The sequence below is a fragment of the Falco rusticolus genome, chromosome 4, assembly GCF_015220075.1.
Source record: "Falco rusticolus isolate bFalRus1 chromosome 4, bFalRus1.pri, whole genome shotgun sequence".
Lineage (NCBI taxonomy): Eukaryota > Metazoa > Chordata > Aves > Falconiformes > Falconidae > Falco > Falco rusticolus.
Window position 1 is genome coordinate 50,764,978 of NC_051190.1, and position 17,429 is coordinate 50,782,406.

General features: G+C 62.4%; 1 protein-coding gene and 1 long non-coding RNA gene across 3 annotated transcripts; one reads left to right on the forward strand and one right to left on the reverse strand.

The window, feature by feature from the left end:
• Positions 1-313: 313 nt before the first annotated feature.
• AOC1 (amine oxidase copper containing 1) lies at positions 314-5,502 on the reverse strand. Of its 2 annotated transcripts, none has more exons than XM_037384288.1 (5): positions 5,269-5,502; positions 2,118-3,677; positions 1,553-1,841; positions 851-983; positions 314-722 (listed from the first exon to the last, which is right to left on the reverse strand). In XM_037384288.1, the coding sequence occupies exons 2-5, from the start codon at positions 3,664-3,666 to the stop codon at positions 444-446; spliced, it is 2,250 nt and encodes a 749-aa protein (XP_037240185.1). In that variant the 5' UTR covers positions 3,667-3,677; positions 5,269-5,502; the 3' UTR covers positions 314-443. The 2 variants fall into 2 exon arrangements, with proteins under 2 accessions (XP_037240185.1, XP_037240184.1); XM_037384287.1 differs by lacking the exon at positions 5,269-5,502 and adding an exon at positions 4,744-4,822.
• Positions 5,503-5,999: 497 nt separating this feature from the next.
• Positions 6,000-14,481, forward strand: LOC119146521. Its single transcript, XR_005103758.1, has 5 exons — positions 6,000-6,170; positions 9,743-9,988; positions 12,026-12,175; positions 12,894-13,264; positions 14,236-14,481. It is a non-coding gene; the product is annotated as an uncharacterized LOC119146521 (long non-coding RNA).
• Positions 14,482-17,429: the final 2,948 nt, after the last annotated feature.

Here is a 17,429-nt window from a genome sequence, read left to right on the forward strand (position 1 = left end):
GCTCTGTGTGCGGCTGCGCTGCGGGATGGGGCCGTGGCAGAGCTGTGCCCCCACGGCGGGTACCAGGAGGGGGCCAGGGCCCTGCAGGAGGGAAGAGTCCCCCCCACCATGGGGTGGGGGGTGTGATGACAGCACCTGCCCCAGGTGGGCCGTGGCCTCAGGTGCAAAGGGAGGGGGGGAGCAGCCTTGAACAGTGGTGTAATTAAATATTGCACTGCGTAATTGGGGAGGGGGGTGCGTGCCCCTCGCCCGTGCAGGCTCCAGTGCCTACAGCGGTGCCAGTGCTGCCACGTGGCCCAGGCAGAGACGGTGCTGGAGAAGGTGGCATCACTTTTACTGAGTTCAGGATGCAGCAGGGCACGGCCCACACCTCGGTGTCCCCGTGGCCGCCCTTGTCCTGTGTGGCATGGGGTGCGCAGGACCCCCGCCAGCCCCAGGGCAGGTCACTCCTGCCGGTAGGTGCCATTGTAGGTGAAAGGCTCCGGGGCGACGCAGGGGCCGGGGCTGGCAGGTGTCCAGCGCTGGATCTCCAGCCGGGAGAAGGTGGGGGAGTCCAGTGGCCGGACGATGACAGGGCTGCGCGAGGCCACCGAGGGGTCCTCGTCGAAGAAATTGAAGGGGCGCAGGAAGAAGCCGACGGCGTTGCCAGGGGTGGCTGTGTTGGGGATGTCCTCAGCGTGAGGGACATGCAGGAAGCCAACGGTCACCCAGGCCACCAAGTCCTGTGCAGAGGGGACTGTGGCCATTGGCAGGGCACATGGCACGGCAGACCCCCACAGTGAGCGGTGGTGGATATTGCCATCCACCCGCCCAGACCTGTCCCCACTGCCCTGTGTCCCCTGGCTGTCACCTGGTCCTCGATGGTCTCGTTGTTGTGGATGAAGCCCTCAAAGCTGACCAGGGGCTCCCAGGGGTTGTTCTGGGCGTAGATGCTGCTGCTGCTGGGCTCATTCTCGTGGTGCCGCGTCACAGCCAGGTGATACCTGCGAGGGCCAGGAGCAGGATCAGGCCCACTGCTGGGGGCAGGGGGCAGACCCACCCATGTGCATGGGTGCCACCTCCCACCCCTGCTCAGGCTCCCCCAGCTGTGCCACCCACTGCCCAGCTGCACAGGGGAGACATGGAGCTGGTGGGAGGCGAGGGGTCCCCAGCTCTGGGGGTACTTGGCACAGCAGCCTGCACTGGTGAGGCCACTGGCCACATCCCCACTATGGCAGGACAGGGGGCCAGGGTCCCCCTTGGCCAGCGTGCTCACAGCTGGGACCCCAATGCTGTGTGGGTGGGTGCTACCACCTGCTCCGGGGTGCATGGCAAGAAGTGAGGTGTCTCTGGTGGTCACCCAGCAGCCAGGGATGGTGGCAGCCACAGCTATGACCAGCTCAGCTGGCAGCACGGCTGCTGGGGTGGGGACAGGGAGCCAAGGGCACGAGGTGCTGCCAGGAGACAGTCCCTGCACCATGTTCGTGCAGCTGAGTGACGTTGGGGGCCGTGCCACAGCCCGTGGAGGCTGGCGGGAGCCCCGTCCTTGTGCTGCAGGGACCCCCCAGCCCACCTGCCCCAGGAGACGCCCTTCTCCTCCTGCCAGCCACGTGGCAGCACCCGCCCGGCATGGGAGCTGTGCTGGATGCGGTAGCTGCGTGGGTGGCCCCAGCGGTTGCGCTGGTGCGGGTTGTAGAAGAGCAGATAGCGTGGCAGCGCCTTGCCAAAGGGGAAGGCAGCCTGGCGCTCGCTGCGACGGGGCTGCCGGTGCAGCCAAGGCTGCACCACGCGGGCGCCCGGGCTCCAGGGGTTGGAGATGTTCTCGAAGCGCACGTCCATCGTCTCGAAGCTGTTGCTGGTGCCTGCAAGCAGAGAGGCCGTGAGCAGCAGCAGGGCCTGGGCTGCACTGGCACAGACGGCAGCCCGCCCGGTGGCCCCAGCATGGGGCTGGGACCCCGCAGAGATGCCACCCCAAGGAGGGGGGGATCATCTTCAGAGGGTCCGGAGGTGCCCAGACAGCAGTGCTCCCCTGGGGCCCAGGCTCCCAAGCCCCTGGCACTCCACATGGGGTATGGTCCCGCCTCCCGGCACCCTCCCCAAAGCCATGGGTCCAGCTGGGGGGCAGCAGGGGGCTGCACCTGCGATGTCCAGGTCCACCTTGTAGTGCACCAGGTGGGTGTGGAGGTTGCCCAAGACGTGACTGTGGACACGGCTGCCGTAGCGCCGTCCCTGTGGTGTGTAGAAGGTGGCATGGATGAAGCCAGTGGCATGGACTTTGGCCTCCATCACGCCGTTGGGGTAGAGGAGGAAGTCCCAGATGTAGTCATAGTTGTAGACAGTGGAGGTGGTGCGCAGGACCAGCGCGTGCCCCTCCAGGCCGGCATAGAAGTGGAACCCCCCCTGGAAGTCGCTGTCAAAGTGGCGGCGGAGCGGGACACCGGTGGGCAGCTCGAAGATGCAGATGGCATGGGAGAAGCGCACTGGCCCGTCGGTGTCGTAGAGGTGGTGGGCATCCAGGTAGGTGGCTGTCTCGGGGCAGTCGATGCCGCGGGCCAGCTCATAGGTGACAGAGCCCATGCCCCAGCCAGCATCCATGTACTTGGTCTGCATGGCGGCCGGCGTGTGGCCACCGTAGAAGGCAATGGCCTCCTGCACGCTCACCTCGTAGGCCAGGCGCTCCCCATTGAAGCGCAGGTCGAAGAGCTGGAGGCCGGCGGAGGAGCGCAGGCGGAAGGCCAGGCTCCAGCCCCCGTACTCCAGCTGGTTGCCCTGCAGCCGGTACCGCCGGCCCTGGGGCTCGCACACCTTGGCCCCGTGCACCTCGGTGGGGGTGCCAGTGGCGAAGTGCCCACGGGGCTCATAGCTGGAGAAAAGCTGCCGGAGCGGGGGCTCAGCCAGGTAGGCCACCGCCAGTGTCCCCTGCTCATAGCGCTCGGCCAGCTCCTGCGCGCTGGAGAAGTACTGCCCATTGTACCAGAGCCGCTGCACTGCCCAGCGCCGCGGGTCGGGGTCCCCATGGTCCACCAGCACCTCCAGCCCCACCGGGTGCAGGAAGAAGCCCTCCACAAAGCGCTGCAGCACCAGCCAGCTGCGCCGCTCACCGGGTGCCAGCCCCCGCGGCGCGATGTCCGAGAAGGTCAGGCAGCGCTGGGAGCAGTTGTGGTACCAGAAGCCGGTGGAGTCGCGCAGCAGCCGGTAGAGTGGCTCCATCGCCTCTGCCAGTGTGCGGTGCAGCAGCTCATACTCCAGTTGGGTCATGGGCCGGGCAGCAAAGGGCACGGCGCAGCCCCCCTTGAAGCGCAGCGGCTGGTAGGAGCTGGGTTGCGGCAGGGGCCCCACAGCGAATTCGGTGACATTGGGCTCTGCCTGCCCCCCAAAGAAGATGACTGCCCGAGCCTGGCGCCGGGGCCGGGGGCCGCCCTGGTCCAGGTAGCGCAGGGCCAGCCGCTTCTTGGGGGGCAGCAGCTCCACCAAGAAGAGGGTGTTCTTGGCCAGGGGCGCCCCCCGGCTCGGGGACAACCCCAGCTCTGGGCGGCTCATCAGGAAGGTCCGCACGGCCCTCAGCTCTGCTGGAGACAGGTCAGCGAAGATGGATGCCTTGTCCGGAGGCGGCACAGTGGGGCCAGGGCCAGAGCCAGCCGCAATGCCCAGCACAGCCAGTGCCCAGGCGAGCCGGAGCAGCCACATCCTTGGGGGACCTAGGGGCAGAAGTGGTGGTCGGCCGTGGGGCCATGTCCCTGCCTGCAGCCAGCTGCTGCTGGCTGCACTGGCACCACAGCAAAATATGGCACAGGCACCCCTGGGTGACACCAGCACATGTGTCCCGTCCCGTCCTGCCCTGCAACACTGTGCCAGCGCAGCAGGCAGGGCACCATGCCGTGCTGTGCCGTGCCGGCTCTCCTGTACCTGGGGAGCATGACCCTACAGGTGCTGAGCACCTGCCCCATGGCAGCACCCAACCCCAGGAGCCCAGAGGGAGCTGGACAGGTGCTGGTGGTCCAGCCATGGGCACAGTCGCCCCCGTTGAGGGATCCCTGATGCCAGCTGGAGCCCAGGGGGGGCTCTGCTGGAGCCTGGCTCAGGGGGTGCCCAGCAAAGCCTGCAGTGGTGGGTAACAGGAGGGGAGCAGGGGGGGCTGGGCTGGCCACAGCAGCGGGAACGGGCTCTGCTGGGGGCACCATGGCCCCAGCCAGCCAGCACAGGCACTCGGCAGTACCCCGCAACAGCTGGCACCCCCCACGGGGGCTGCACAGCCTCTCTGGCCCAGGCCTGCCAGCACATGGGACCCATCAAACGTGGCAGCTTTGGCCAGGGGGGTACACTGGCTTGCAGGGCTGGGGAGCTTTTGGGGCAGGGAGGGGGCCCATGGCATGTGCGGACAGATGGGGGCTCAGACCTCACTCCAGTGGGACAGCGGCACAGGGGCACAGCCAAAGCCCTGACGCTGGTAGCCCCGAACCATGCCAGGGTCCTGTTGGGGGGCTGCTCCCCCTGGAGCCCAGCCAGCTGCCCCCAGACCCTGCTGTGCTGCCTTGGGGCTGCCTTGGACCCCAAAGCACCCACACACCACGGCTCTGGGCAGGGTGCGAGGGGGCTCTGTACCCCCCAAGGGCGGCTGCTGGACCCCACCCCGGGGCCAAGCACCCCACCGGGGCGGACTAGGCAGGACCCCTGGAGCCCGAGGAGCACACACACACCCCCCTTGCAGGCAGCTGCCGCCGGCCCTCAACACCCCCCAGGCCCCCTCCTCGGTCCCCCGCTCACCTGCTCCCGCTCCGGGGACCTGCCTGCTCGGTGGCTGCCCGCTCTCTGCCCCGGCCCCGCCGCCCTGGGGGTGCTGACACCCCCCCCGCACTGCGCGAGCCTGCCCGGGGTCAAGGCCGCTGCCGCCGGGGCCCGGCCCCCCCCCTGCTCCGCCACACCCCGGGGCCGCACCACTCTCCGGGTTTCCCACTCCCCCCCGGAGATATGCGCCCCCCCGGTATGGGTTTCCCCCATCGCCCCCCCACGGCGCATGCGGTCCCCCCGCTATGGGTTCCCCACACACCCGCACCCGGGGGATGCGGGGGCCGCCCAGGGTTTCTAATCCCCGGGGGATGCGCCCCCGCCGGGTTTTCCACACCCCCCCCGGGGGGATGCGGCCCCCCGCTACGGGTTTCCCACACCTCCTCCCGCGGGATGCGGCACCCCCATTCAGGGTTTCTCACCCCTGGGGGATGCGCCAAACCCCCTCCCCGGGTTTCCCACGGCCCCCCCCGGGGATGCGGCCCCCTCGCCGCCGCCCCGCACCTGCGCGCTCCCGCCGCCGCTCGCCGCCGCGCTCCTGCCCGACACGCCCACGCGGGAGGGGCCCCACGCGTGGGGAGGGGGGAGGGACCCCAGAGCACCCCTGCCTCGCACCCTGGAGCTGGGTACCAGGGGGGCGCAACCCGCGCCCCGTGGCTGCAGCCCCCGTGCTGTGTGCGGCGTGGGGGGTCCTTGGCGGTGCTCCCCGCGCCCCCCCGCGGGGACGGGCGTGCGGGGGAGGGGGGCCCGCTCCACGCGTGGGGCCGCGGCCCGGGGCCGCGGGTTAATGAACACCCGGTGGGTACCGGCCCCCGCCCCCGCCCGCCCGGTCGTTCCCCCCCGCCAGGGCTCGGCGCTTTATGACCCCGCCGCGATCAAACTCCAGGGACGAGCCGAGATAACGGCCGGGAGGAACCCACGCGAGACCACGGCCACGCAAAGCCCCCTCCCCCGGCGGCCTCAGCAAGCGCAGAAGCCCCAGACCCCCCTTCCACATACACCCCGAGTGCCCCCCGTGGGTCATCGCATCTCTGTCCCGCGTGGGAAGTGGGACGATCCATGCGGGTTCCCTCGGTGCCCTGGAGAGCCCCCAGCTCTAGCAACCTGGGGGGGGGCGGGCTCTCCGGGGGGAGGGGGAGTGGAGGAGGAGGCGGCGCCCCCCCCGCCCCACGGCCGGGTTAATGATTGCCGGGGTCAGGCGGGTCCCGCTGCCCGGCCGTGCCCCCCCCGGGGCTGCCCGGCCCCGGCCGTGCCCGCTTCGTGCCGCTGACCCCGGGGAGGGGACCCCCACCCCGCCGGCACCCCCAGCATCCCGCTGCTCCCCGCCCCCGGAGCTGCCACGGGCGGCAGTGGGTCTGGACGTGGGCGGCAGGAGCGGGGGAGCTCTGCAGGAGCGGGTGACACGGGTGCGGGGCTCCGCGGGGGGGCGGGCGCTGAAGGGGTCGGTGGGTCTGCTGGGGTGGGTGAGGAGGGACGGGGTCTCGGCGGGGGCAGCACCGGGGCTGGACAGGCTCCGGGTCGCTGCGGGTGGCCCCGGTAGAGCGGAGCTGTGCGGGGGGCCGAGGGAGGGCAGCGTGCCGCGGGGACGCGCGGGGTCTCAGAGCTCCCACGGCTCCGCCCGGGGGTCGCAGGGCCGGGGCAGCTCCTGGGGGAAAGGCTGCGGGGGGCTGCCTGCGGGGGGTCGATGTCAGAGCAGCCTGGTGCTGCTCCGGCGGGGGTCGGCAGGGGGGTCCGCACGTGGGCAGCGACCCCCGGGACGCACCGGGGTGGAGGGGAGCGATGGCGGGGGGCGGGGCGGCACAGCCGTGCTGCAGCGCGTGGGGGCACAGCCCGTTCCCCCCGGGGCCGGCAGGAGGAGGGGAGAGGACCCCGCACCCGGGGGGCCTCTGGCCCTGGTCGCCCACGACGCACAGCATCGGCGACATGGCCCGCGCGGCCCCGCATCCACATGTGCCGCTGCTCTCCCAGGCAGGGGCAGGCAAGGGGGGCTCAGCTGTCCCTGGGGACAAGGGGTGCCATGAAGGGTTTGTCTCGTTTGCCCCTCCCCCCCCCCCCCCCCGCAGCGAGACGGGTGAGGGGAACGGATTTGGAACCAGAAATCCAGGGAAAAAGGAAAAACTGGATGTGTGGTAAAGCGGGGGGTGGGGGTGGGGAGGTGACCCCTGGCTCCCAGAGCCCTGGTGCCTCCTGCCCCCCCAGGCGCTCCCCGCCCCAAGCAGCCCCCTCCCCACTGGCAGTGCTCTCAGTGGCACCCAATGGGCCCTGTACGGGTGGGGGACACTGCGGGAGCAGGGCACAGCCCTGGAGCTGGGATGGGATGCTGGGGGACACCTTGGGACCCACCCCTGGGGCATCCCCCCAGCGTCCCAGGGCCACCCCCAGCCCGAAGCCCAGCGGGGCTGTGCAGGGGGAGCAAGCCCGGGACTGGGGGCCTGAGCTCTGCCCCGAGGAGCCCCCCAGCCTGCCATTCCCTGGGCCTGCAGCAGCCATGGTGTTTCCAAGCCCCCCCCCAAATTAAATATTGTGATGATGGAGACGTTTCCTGCTCCGCAGCTGCTAGCACTGGGGTGTGGGACATCCCTTAGCCGGCCTGGGGGTTTTTGGTACAGTGGGTGTCTGCGCCCTGGGGTGACACTGATGCTGGCCCCTGCCTCAGGCACTTTGGTGACCTCCCGCAGGCTTTACAGCTGGCCAGGGTGACAGGGACACGGACTGCCACTGCCCACCCGTCAGTTCCCTGCCGTGCTCCCCATGGCAATGCCCACCATGCCAGGGTGCTCCGGGGGGCTGGATCCCCCATTTCCCCACCTCTGGGTGCTGCCACCCCACTAGGGGCCACGGGCAGTAGGGCCAGGGGTGGCAAGCTGGCACCCCTCCTGGAGACTGACTGTCCCTGTGGGTGCTGGACCCTGCCCTGGGGCCATCCCACCCTGTCCAGCTCCCCCTCACGGGATGGGGGGGTCCGGGGAGCTCCCTGAGGCCGGGAGGGCCCGCAGCCCCATGGCGATGCCCTGGCTTGTCCCTCCTACACCCGTTCCAATGGCAACGCATCCGCAAACCCCCATCCCTGTGGGTACATCCGTCCTCATGGCAACGCATCCGTGACCCACGCCCCTACAGCCTTATCCGTCCCCATGGCAACGCGTTCCCGCCCCCCCATCCCCATGGCAACGCCTCTCCTCACCCCCACTCCGCCCCTCCCACTCCGTCCCGCACCGTTCACATGGCAACGCCTCCCTTAGCTCCGCCTCCCACTCCCTGCGGTCCCGCCCCCTCAGGCCTCCGTGGGGGCGGCTGTGGGGCGGGCGGCCCGGCAGGGGTCGCGAGGCCGCCGCCGCTCTATGGTCGGCTAGAGCGGCTCCGTCCCGGGACCCGCGGCAGGGCCGAGGGGCGCGGGCAGGGCCCCCGCGGAGGGGTGCGGGCAGCTCTCCGTGCCGGTGAGGGGCGACGGCAGCCAGCGAGCCCGGCGCAGGCCAGGCCGCGCTTCTGCTGGTGGAGCTGGGAAGCCCTCGGCGCTGGACAGCGCCATGACACCCCTCCCCCTCCGCCCTCCCGGGCGCCGGTTCGCGGCCTCCCGCGGGCCCCGCGGCACCCCGGCCGGGCAGCAGCGCGGAGGGCTCCCGGACTCCCCAGCCGTGCCTGAGGGGGGCCGGGGGGTCCCTCAGCAACACCGAGTGCAATTCCAGCAAAGCTTGTGTCTTCGGGGGAGTAAGCCCCGGAAGACAAAAAGGCATGTGGCTGGCAGGCTTGGTGCCACCGGGTGACACAGAGGGCGCAAGGACCTTGTAGAAGCAGAAGGGTTTCACCAGTCGTGGATGGGGAGCAGCAGGCTGGCGTGGTGCGTGTGTGGCAGTTCCCCGGTGGGAGTTTGAAGTGCATCTTGGCAGCAACAGCTGCTTGGCTGGCAAAAGCATCATATTTGCCATTTTCTTGGTAATGCCGAGGCGAAGCTGTGGTTGTAGAGTGCTTTAGCAGCATTCTAAAATCTGAGATGCAGACAGTGATCCCTTGTGTGGCCCTGGTGTCCTCACACAGTACAGAGTGTTTACCGTCGCAGCTCCTGCAGAGCCATACGCACCAGCTGCTGGGTTATAAACTCAGTCTCACTGAGGGTATGGAAAACTGTTACAGTTTTAAAAGCAAAATTCCTCTGTTTCTATAAAAGGAAACCACACAAGGATGCCTGGAATCAAAGGAGCCTTTGAAACAAAACTTCTGGGCGGGTGTTTGTGTTTCATAACAGATTAAGTTATCAGCCGCATGCAGAGCACGGCGCAGGTGATAAATGGCCATGGGAGACCGGAGGCCGGTGCTTCCTCCTGCCAGGCAGAAACCAGGGCAGAGCTCCTTGTGTTGATGAACTCACTTGTGCCAAAGGAAGGGCGAGAGGAAAGCAAGGACCAGGGAAACAGCAGAGGCAGCTGAATAAACCCAATAGTTAACTGGAGCTGCTTGAGCCTGCGGAAGGCAGAGAGTCTGCTGCAGCGGGAGGGTGTCTAGTCCTGCAGGGTTTGTGCCTCTCTGTCCAGGAATGGGCTGTAGGGGGTTTTGCGTAGAGCAGAAAATTGTGTTTCACAGCACAGCTAGTTAACTGTCAGAGCCTCCACAGGCAAGCAGTATGGGCTGATGATGTATGATGAGGTAGTAGTCTGTCTTCAGTGTCTCCTGGATCAGGAGTGGAGCAGCAGGAGGAGTATCTTGATCCCTGCTTTGATGCTTTTACACTGTCCCTCAGCAGCTCACCCTCACTTTTGGGAGCGGCAGCCATAGGCATCCTTTCCTGCCATATCACACAACGGCCACCTGCAGGAGCTTTTCCATGTCCTGTTACGGTGTGTCCCACCAGGGAAAGGATGAAAGAATTTGTCACTGTTGCACATGCCAAGCTGTGTTATTTCTGTTCCTGGAGGGCATGGTGATGCCATTATCGCAACAGTCAGGGTGGACCAGACAAACACCTCTTTCTGATTTTTTTAAGGTGCCCATCTGAAAGGCTTCATGTTCGTAGGGGATAGGTGGTCTGGTGGCAGCAAGAACTGGAGAGATTCTCCCTTGTTTTGGAGCCTGGGTTTTGAGATAACCCAGTTCTCTGGAGGAGGCGGCAGCAGATCCATGGCCTCTGAAAGGCTTTGAGAGGAGGCCGGAGAAACATGAAGACTTTGCAAAAGCAGCTGCTCGCAGTATCGCTGGAGGTGCATCAGGCACATCTCTGGTTTTCAGTGAGGTGAGAGTTCCTTACAGATACTCACTTATGCATTGTTATTAGCCTGCAGTGAGGTTCTTGCCTCTGAACACATCACTCTCCTCCTGACACCGAGTTTTGAAATTGGGTCCTGCTTGCTTTGCCTAGAGGCCCCCATTCCTGTGCAGGAGAGACAGTGAACAGGCAGGTGATCTCTGTCCGCCCTCTCCAGATGCTTGTGACTAAGCAGAGCTCCGTCACCTTCCTGACAACCTCTTCCCCAAATCTGAAGCCTCCTGGCCTGTTGTTCCTCAAGTGGAAGCTGTTCCAGCTGATCCCTTTTGGGAAAAGGGCGACCAGGAGTGCTTGCTCTGCTGGAGAGTTGGGTGAACATGAAGGAAAGCGCTGGTGGCAGGGACATTGTCTCTTGTTCTTCTTGTGTCTCAGGTGACCTGACATCTGCATTGTTTTTTTACCTCATGTTTCATGCCTTTGGTGTGTCTCTGAGGCGTGCCCTGGCTGCTGCTCACCCGTTAGGATGGGGCAGGGAGCAGTTGTATGTTTCCCACGGGTTTTGCAGCATGGCCATGCACAGGGGCTCTGACAACAAGACAAACCAGAGAAGAAATGTGCCATCATCTGGTGAGCACCGGCTGGCAGCGTGCCTGCCTGCACCTGTGGTGGGCAGGTCCTGTCCGAGCAGCCACCTCCTGGAGCAGAGGGATTTATCAAATGTGGCATTTTCAAAATAAACCTCTGCGATGCTTCTGTGGCCTTGAGCTGTCATCCTGCATTCCCTTCGCTATCGCAGCGAGGACCGCCATCAGAGCAGGCTGGAGGGGAAAAATATGAAGATTTTAGTTACAAACAGGGCTGGATTGTGGTGCAACTTGTGAAAAGCAAACACAGGGATTGGACATGTCTGGAAAGCTTCAAACATGTTTCCAGAGCTCCACCGTGTGTGTTGTGAGACCTTAAGACCTCTTGTTTATGAGAAAATATTATTTGCCATCACCCCCCTCCACAATTAGAGCAGCCTTCTGGAAACTGTGTTGCATGCTGGTCAAAGGCAAGTGAGATTTTGCTCATATTCTCAGGAGCAGAATTAAGACCCAAAATGGACTCCAGTGCCAAGGAACTTTATTTGCCCAACAACAGGTTTGCAAATGCAAAGGCGCAGTCTGGGAGGAGAGAGGAAGGAAGGAAAGAGGAAGGAATGAATGAGTTCACAGCAATAGCTACTCCCCCGGAGCTGCAGTGTCCAAGTCTGATGGGGGAATGTTCTGTCTGATGTTGGTGTTTTTTACAGGGTTGTCACGAGCTGTTCTGCTTAACCACACCTTCCACCCGGTGGTGGTACGTGTGCCTAACACCGTTAGGTGATCCTCAGGTGTCTCCAGGCCCCTCAATCTCCTGACCCTGGGTCTGGGTGCATGCACAGGGGTTTGGTCAAGTTTCTCAGAGTTAGCCCCCCTGTTGTTCCGTGGTGTCAGCTGGTGTTGGTTGGTGGTTTTTCACCGACACAGTCTACACCATGTACCTGGCAAGCCACAGAAATGGGGTTATTTGTCCCCTTTTACCAAACATCTCCTCTTCCTAAGCCATCCCTTTATACTAATCCCCGTTAGACCTGAGAGGCTACACTTTGCTCCTGCTCAGCATAAAACAGAGTTGGTTGTCCTGTGCCTTCAGGGCACGTTGCTTTTAAAGCATGGAGGTGTGAAGCTGAGCTTTCCCGTCTCCTTCAATGCTGTCCTTCGGAGCCAACCCCTCCGCTCATGGTGCAGTGCGGTTGCTGCAGTTCTCAGATCTCCCCCTTCGGAGGAGGGTTTGAATTGCTCCATCTGGTGCCTTCGCACCAGATGCAGCTTTTTTCCAACTGTTCCATAACTGCAGTCAAAAACCTTGTAATCAAAAGAATAATCAAACGCACAATGGCCCCATAAACTCCCTCATCTCTTCTGCCAGCTGTTTCTTTCTTTTAAGAGAAAATCTTCCATTACTCAGGCCTTTTACAAGACTATGCTTCTTTCTGGGGCCTGGGTTCAGCATTTCACCGAAGGGACATTTCCTTTTCAGGTGCAGAGGTCTGCTTTGGGAAAGGCAGTTACTAAATCACCTGAGCTGAGCTGTGCCCTTGCTGCTGGAGAAAACGGGATAAATGGTTTTAAGTGCCCAACCGCCTCTCCCTGCAAGTGCAGCTTTCCTTGCTGCCCACCCCAGGCTCTGGTATGTCAGTTTGCCCCCACAGCGCCTCCGTTTTACAGTGCAGACTGTTGTCCCTGCCAGAGGATCAGTCCCACTCAACCCCTGGGTGTGGATGCTGCTAAGCCTGTCCCTTCTCAATCCCCTTTGGGCAGGAGAAGGACCTGCAGAGCCTCCTGGTTGCACCTTGGCGGCTTCTGGAGAGAACCTGCACGCTCCTGGCTGCCTCCAGCCTACCGCAGTCCCTGTCTGCAGCTTCCCCACCATCCTGCACGCTGGATTCCTGCTGCTGCAGCTCCTCCCTGCTGACAGAGCATCCCGCATCCCGCGGGCCCTGCTGGCGAAGCCTGGCAGCGTGCCTGCGTGCCCCAGGCTGCCTCAGTTCTGTCGTTTGTCACTAACCGAGCCCTTCATGGCATCGGCGGTGACGAGATTGTTTTATCAATTGAGTGTAGCCGGTTATCTCTGAGAGCAAAACGGTGCTCTGCAGCTCCTAGGGGACACTGCACCGCACTGCCCTTGCAGGGGCTGCCCACGTGCTGTCTTCAGGTTCTTCCCTTGGCTTTGCCCGTGCTGTTTCGTTAAAGTAGCACTTACAGCTGCGGAAGTTCCATGAAGAATTTCAGAGTGAAATTTCTCTGTGGGCAAATGAGATGGAGATTGAACCTCCATAATCCTCTGACCACTGTGAGTCTATCTGTGTCACCAAGGGTGTTTGTCACCGTGTCTCCTGTGTTTTTAGGGTCTTCTCTATGACTGAATATCAAGGGCTACATCTTCCCAACTGTCCAAGTGTGGGTTTTTGTTTTTTCCTCTGGACTTTGCAGCCTCTGGAGCAAGCCCTTCTGCTTTCCTACAGGCCTCTCCATCTGATGGGGTGTCCTTGCGATGTCAGCACTTGGGCTGATGCATCCAGACCTCACCCACAAGGTGTCCTCTGCCAGCCCCGCGGTAGCTCCAGCCCTACCGAGCGGCACGCACCTACACCGAGCAGCACCACAGCAAGCCTGCAACATCTCTGGCGCGATCCTGAGCAGGAGGAGGTGACATGTCTGTGTGAGCACGGCATGCTCTGTGGCATCCCTCCAAGATGTGCTCTGTATTCCCTTATTGGTATGCATGTAATGAAGTCTCATCTGGGGAAAGCTAATCACACAAAGGTTAATTGAAAGCTTGCTGTGTGGGAGGCAGGGAAGCATGATCTTTGGCCAAAAATACCTGGCAAAGTGTTTTGGAACAACTGAGCAATTTTTCATTCTGTTCATCTATTTTTGTTGCCGACTGTGATGCTGTCCTCCTCTTTTCCTTCTCTGGTGCCCCATGTGAAGTGGGCAGTGGGCTCATATCCCTGTGAGAGACAGCATTTTCTCTGTCCCGAGAAGAGGGACTGGCTGCTGCAGGCTTTGCTGTCCCCTGTGTCTTCCTGGCTGCTGTAGCCAGGCCCGCAGAGCACGAGCCCCTGCCGTGGCAATGAGCATGCTGGCTGCTGCCCGCACTGTGGAGCACAGGGAGGAGGAGATCTTGCAAGGGCTTTGGTCCAGAGGAGGCCACGGAGATGGCCAGAGGGCTGGAGCCCCTCTGCTGTGCAGCCGGGCTGGGAGCGCTGGGGCTGTTCAGCCCGGAGAAGGGAAGGCTCCTGGAGACCCTGGAGCACCTTCCAGCACCCAAAGGGGCCGGCGAGGAAGCTGGGGAGGGGCTTTTCCCAAGGGCCTGCAGCGCCAGGACAAGGGGGAACGGCTTTGCGCTGAGAGAGGGCAGATGGAGATCAGAGCTGAGGGAGAAATCCTTCCCTGTGAGGGCGGCGAGGCGCCGGCACGGGCTGCCCAGAGCAGCTGTGGGTGCCCCAGCCCTGGCAGTGCCCAAGGCCAGGCTGGACGGGGCTGGGAGCCACCGGGGCTGGGGGAAGGGGGCCCTGCGCGTGGCAGGGGTGGGACTGGGGGCTCTTTAAGGGCCCTTCCAACTCAAACCGTTCTGCCATTAACCCTGGCAGTGCCAAAATAGTACAAATGAGGGGCAATTTGTCATGAAAAATGTTTGGCCAATTGTGAAGACTTTTATTGTTTGGACTTTCTTTTTCTCCACAGATCAGGAGATTTCTGTACTGGGAAGTCCTAGTGGATATTGTTCCTGGGATGAGATGTCTTACAGGGAGAAGTGTTGGTGCTTCCAGCATCCCTAGGCACCTGCAGCTTTGGTAACTGGATTTTCCTAGGGAAAGCTGGAAGCCAGCTGCAGGGTGGCCTCCCCCGTGCCCCACTGGCCCTCGGGGCAGCCCCCCTCCCTCCCCGGGTCTGGTAACAGAGGGCTGTGCAGTGTCCCTGGTAAGCGGGGACACAGGTCTGGTAACAGAGGGCTGTGCAGTGTCCCTGGTAAGCGGGGACACATACTGGCAGGGACAGCTAACGATGGAACACAGGGACCACATAACCAACTGCGACATCACTGTCTGTGATGCTCTCTGGGAATATTTGACCGATCTGGATAGTTTTTGTCTAAGGGCAGTTGCTTTGCACTGCAGCTGCTGTAGGTTAGGAGGTACATCCCTCTGCCTGTTGCAGCTGCCCGGGGAAGATGTGTGATCCCTGAGGGCCCTGAGGACATGAACTGGCATGCAGGCACGAGGGTGGTGTGCTAGAGAGGCTCTGTGCATTGTCTGCTGCCTCAAAGCCAACACCAGCATCTCCTTCCTGAGGCAGGTGTCTGCTGCCGTTGCCCTGCTCCATCCAGTGCCTGCCTCGGTGTCTGACAGAGCAGAGCAGCTCCAGCTCTTCCCTGAGCTCAGCAGCCTTTGTGCCCCATCCCACCGACCTCCCGGAGATGGATTTCTCCTCCCAGCTGGTGCTGCTGCAGGTGCCAGCCTGGTGACAGTCTGATTTTTCAGCATATAAGAAAACTGGAGGAAATGTCCTTTCCAGACTTCTGCCCTCTCACTGGGAAGAGCACGCAGGTCCTGCTGGGTGACAAATGCTGTGTAGACTGCAGCTTATGGCTCTGGGCAAGCCACATCCAACCTCTCCTTATCCTTCAGCACTTGGTTCACAGTGAGGTAATCGCCATAATTTTTAGCACTAAGAACATGTAGACCAAGAAATCTGTGTCCTTACGGGTATTAAGGAGAGACTGATGGACACTCTTCAGTGTCTTAAATTCCCCCGCCCCTTCCAGCTCTGGTCTTATTCCAGAATTAGAATTGGGAAAATGTCTCACAGCCTCATGAATTCGTTCTGAATGGCAAAGAAAGAAGACAGTGAGTTTGGGACTTTCTGTGATTTTTTGAGTCATAAAGCACAAATGAGCATTCATGTCCAAGTGAGATCTGCTTCGCGGTCCCATGCTCCCTGACCCCCCTGCACGTGACTGGCACTTGGCCTGGTTACCATTGGCTGCATCATGTGTACACCCGACACATTTGTGGGACAACTAGGGCATCCAAAAAAAAGCCACCTAGGGCCACGGCATGTGCTGCGCTCAGAGGTGGCACAGAAATCAGCAAAAGGAGAAGCATCTGTGTAATAACCAGCATAAATCACCAGTGGTACATCCCCCCACCGCCGAACGCTGGCCTGGAAATGCTCCTCCCATGCTGCCGTGGCGCTGAGCTCTGACTTCTCCTGATTCAGCTGCCCCAGTTCCTGCTGACATGTTCTCGCCCTGCCTAACAGCTCTGGAGCAGGGGGTCACAGGCAGATGGGGAGACATGAGGCCGCCGGCAACACCGAGGGGGGTTTGCTCCTTCTCGATGATCTCATACAAGTGTGAATGTTTGCAATATGTCATCTTCTGCTTGATGAAAAGCTTCTGGCTACTGGGTCTTAAATTCCTTGACTGGGTCTTAATTTCCTTGTCCTGCAAGTGCACTGAAGCAGCCTGGCCTGCTTGCTAGAAACTGGAGAAAAAATATTCCTCAATTTATGCCTTTGGGATGCCCGCGTGGAGCGGAGCGGAGGCCAGCATGGGTGGTCAGGTCACGGCTGGAGGAGCAAGGTTTTCCAGGCCACAGCACATCTGTCAGCACTGGGGAAGCCCCTGTTCCCCCAGAAGTGGAGCAGCGGGAGGGCAGGCAGCGTGGAGTAGGGCAGCATATGGACTGTGGGCACCCCTGGAGGGAAGCTGGAGTGGTTTGGTACATGGTGGTGCAGTGTGCCACAGTCCCACGTGAGCATGGCTGTTAGAATCAGCACTCTGCTGTTCGACCATCAAGGGGGGCTCTGGACCCCACCAGGGCCCCGTGTTGTGCGTGGCTACAGGGCAATGGTGAGGGTACCGCTGGCTGTCACCAGGCATCTTCTGCGCAAGACCAGGGCCTGTGCCCTGGTCGGCGTGTCCAGCCCTGCCACCCTGGTGCTCTGGGGGGTCCTGGACACCAGGTTGTCACAACCTGAAAGGGGTCATTTAGGACGTCCCTCCCCTTGGGGCTGATGGCCAGATCTGCAGGGGACCAGGGGATGGTGCATGCGGTGTGTTGCTGAACACCCCCCACCCCCACCTCTGACCGTTATCAACGGTTTCAGTTTTAATTAAGAGCCTCAGGATAACAGCGGTTCCTACTGTCCCCAACTCCCAGCAGGATATGTGGCTTTTAGATCACAAGCCTGTTTTCCATCAAGTTTCGCCAGACTCAGGATTCCTGGTTCGCCATCTGGTCCGAGGCCAGATGCCTCCTGCCTGGCCTTGTCCGGCTGGGTCCGCAGGGCTCTCTCGGGGCCAGTGCGAAGGTGTGAAGCCGCTGGGTGGCATCGCGTGCAGCGGTGCGTTGCCTCTGCAAGTTTCTTAACTGCTCTCACAAGGAGTTACCTGCCTCTTGCAAGGACTCAGCTGTCCCTTTATCTGCTTGATTTTCCTTCTGGGCAGCAATTAACACAGCCCCTAAAATGGACCCCAGGCACCAGGATGGTGGAGGGGAGGTTTCTCACCAGGCTTGCTGTGAAACAAGCAGCACATCCCACGGGAGGCTGGGGAAGGGTCTTGTTGGGAAGAAAATACAGGGGACATGGCGGGATGGCAGTGGCCCTGCTGCCCTCAGCTCCCACCGCACCCTGGGCAGGACTGCCCCCCTGCTGCCCCTTGGCTGCGGTCCCTGCCTGCTGCCGGCACCGGGGCGCCCAGGCTTTGCCTCCCTAGGGACGAACTGTGCCACCGTGCTCCCACGCCAGGCGTGAGCCCTCCTTGCACCGTGCTCTTCCTCGCCTGCTTCTTTATTTTGCATTGTAATGCCAGGCCTGCAGATGTGGCTCTTGACCTTCCCCCTGGCCTGGAGCCAGCACCGCTCTAACCAGAG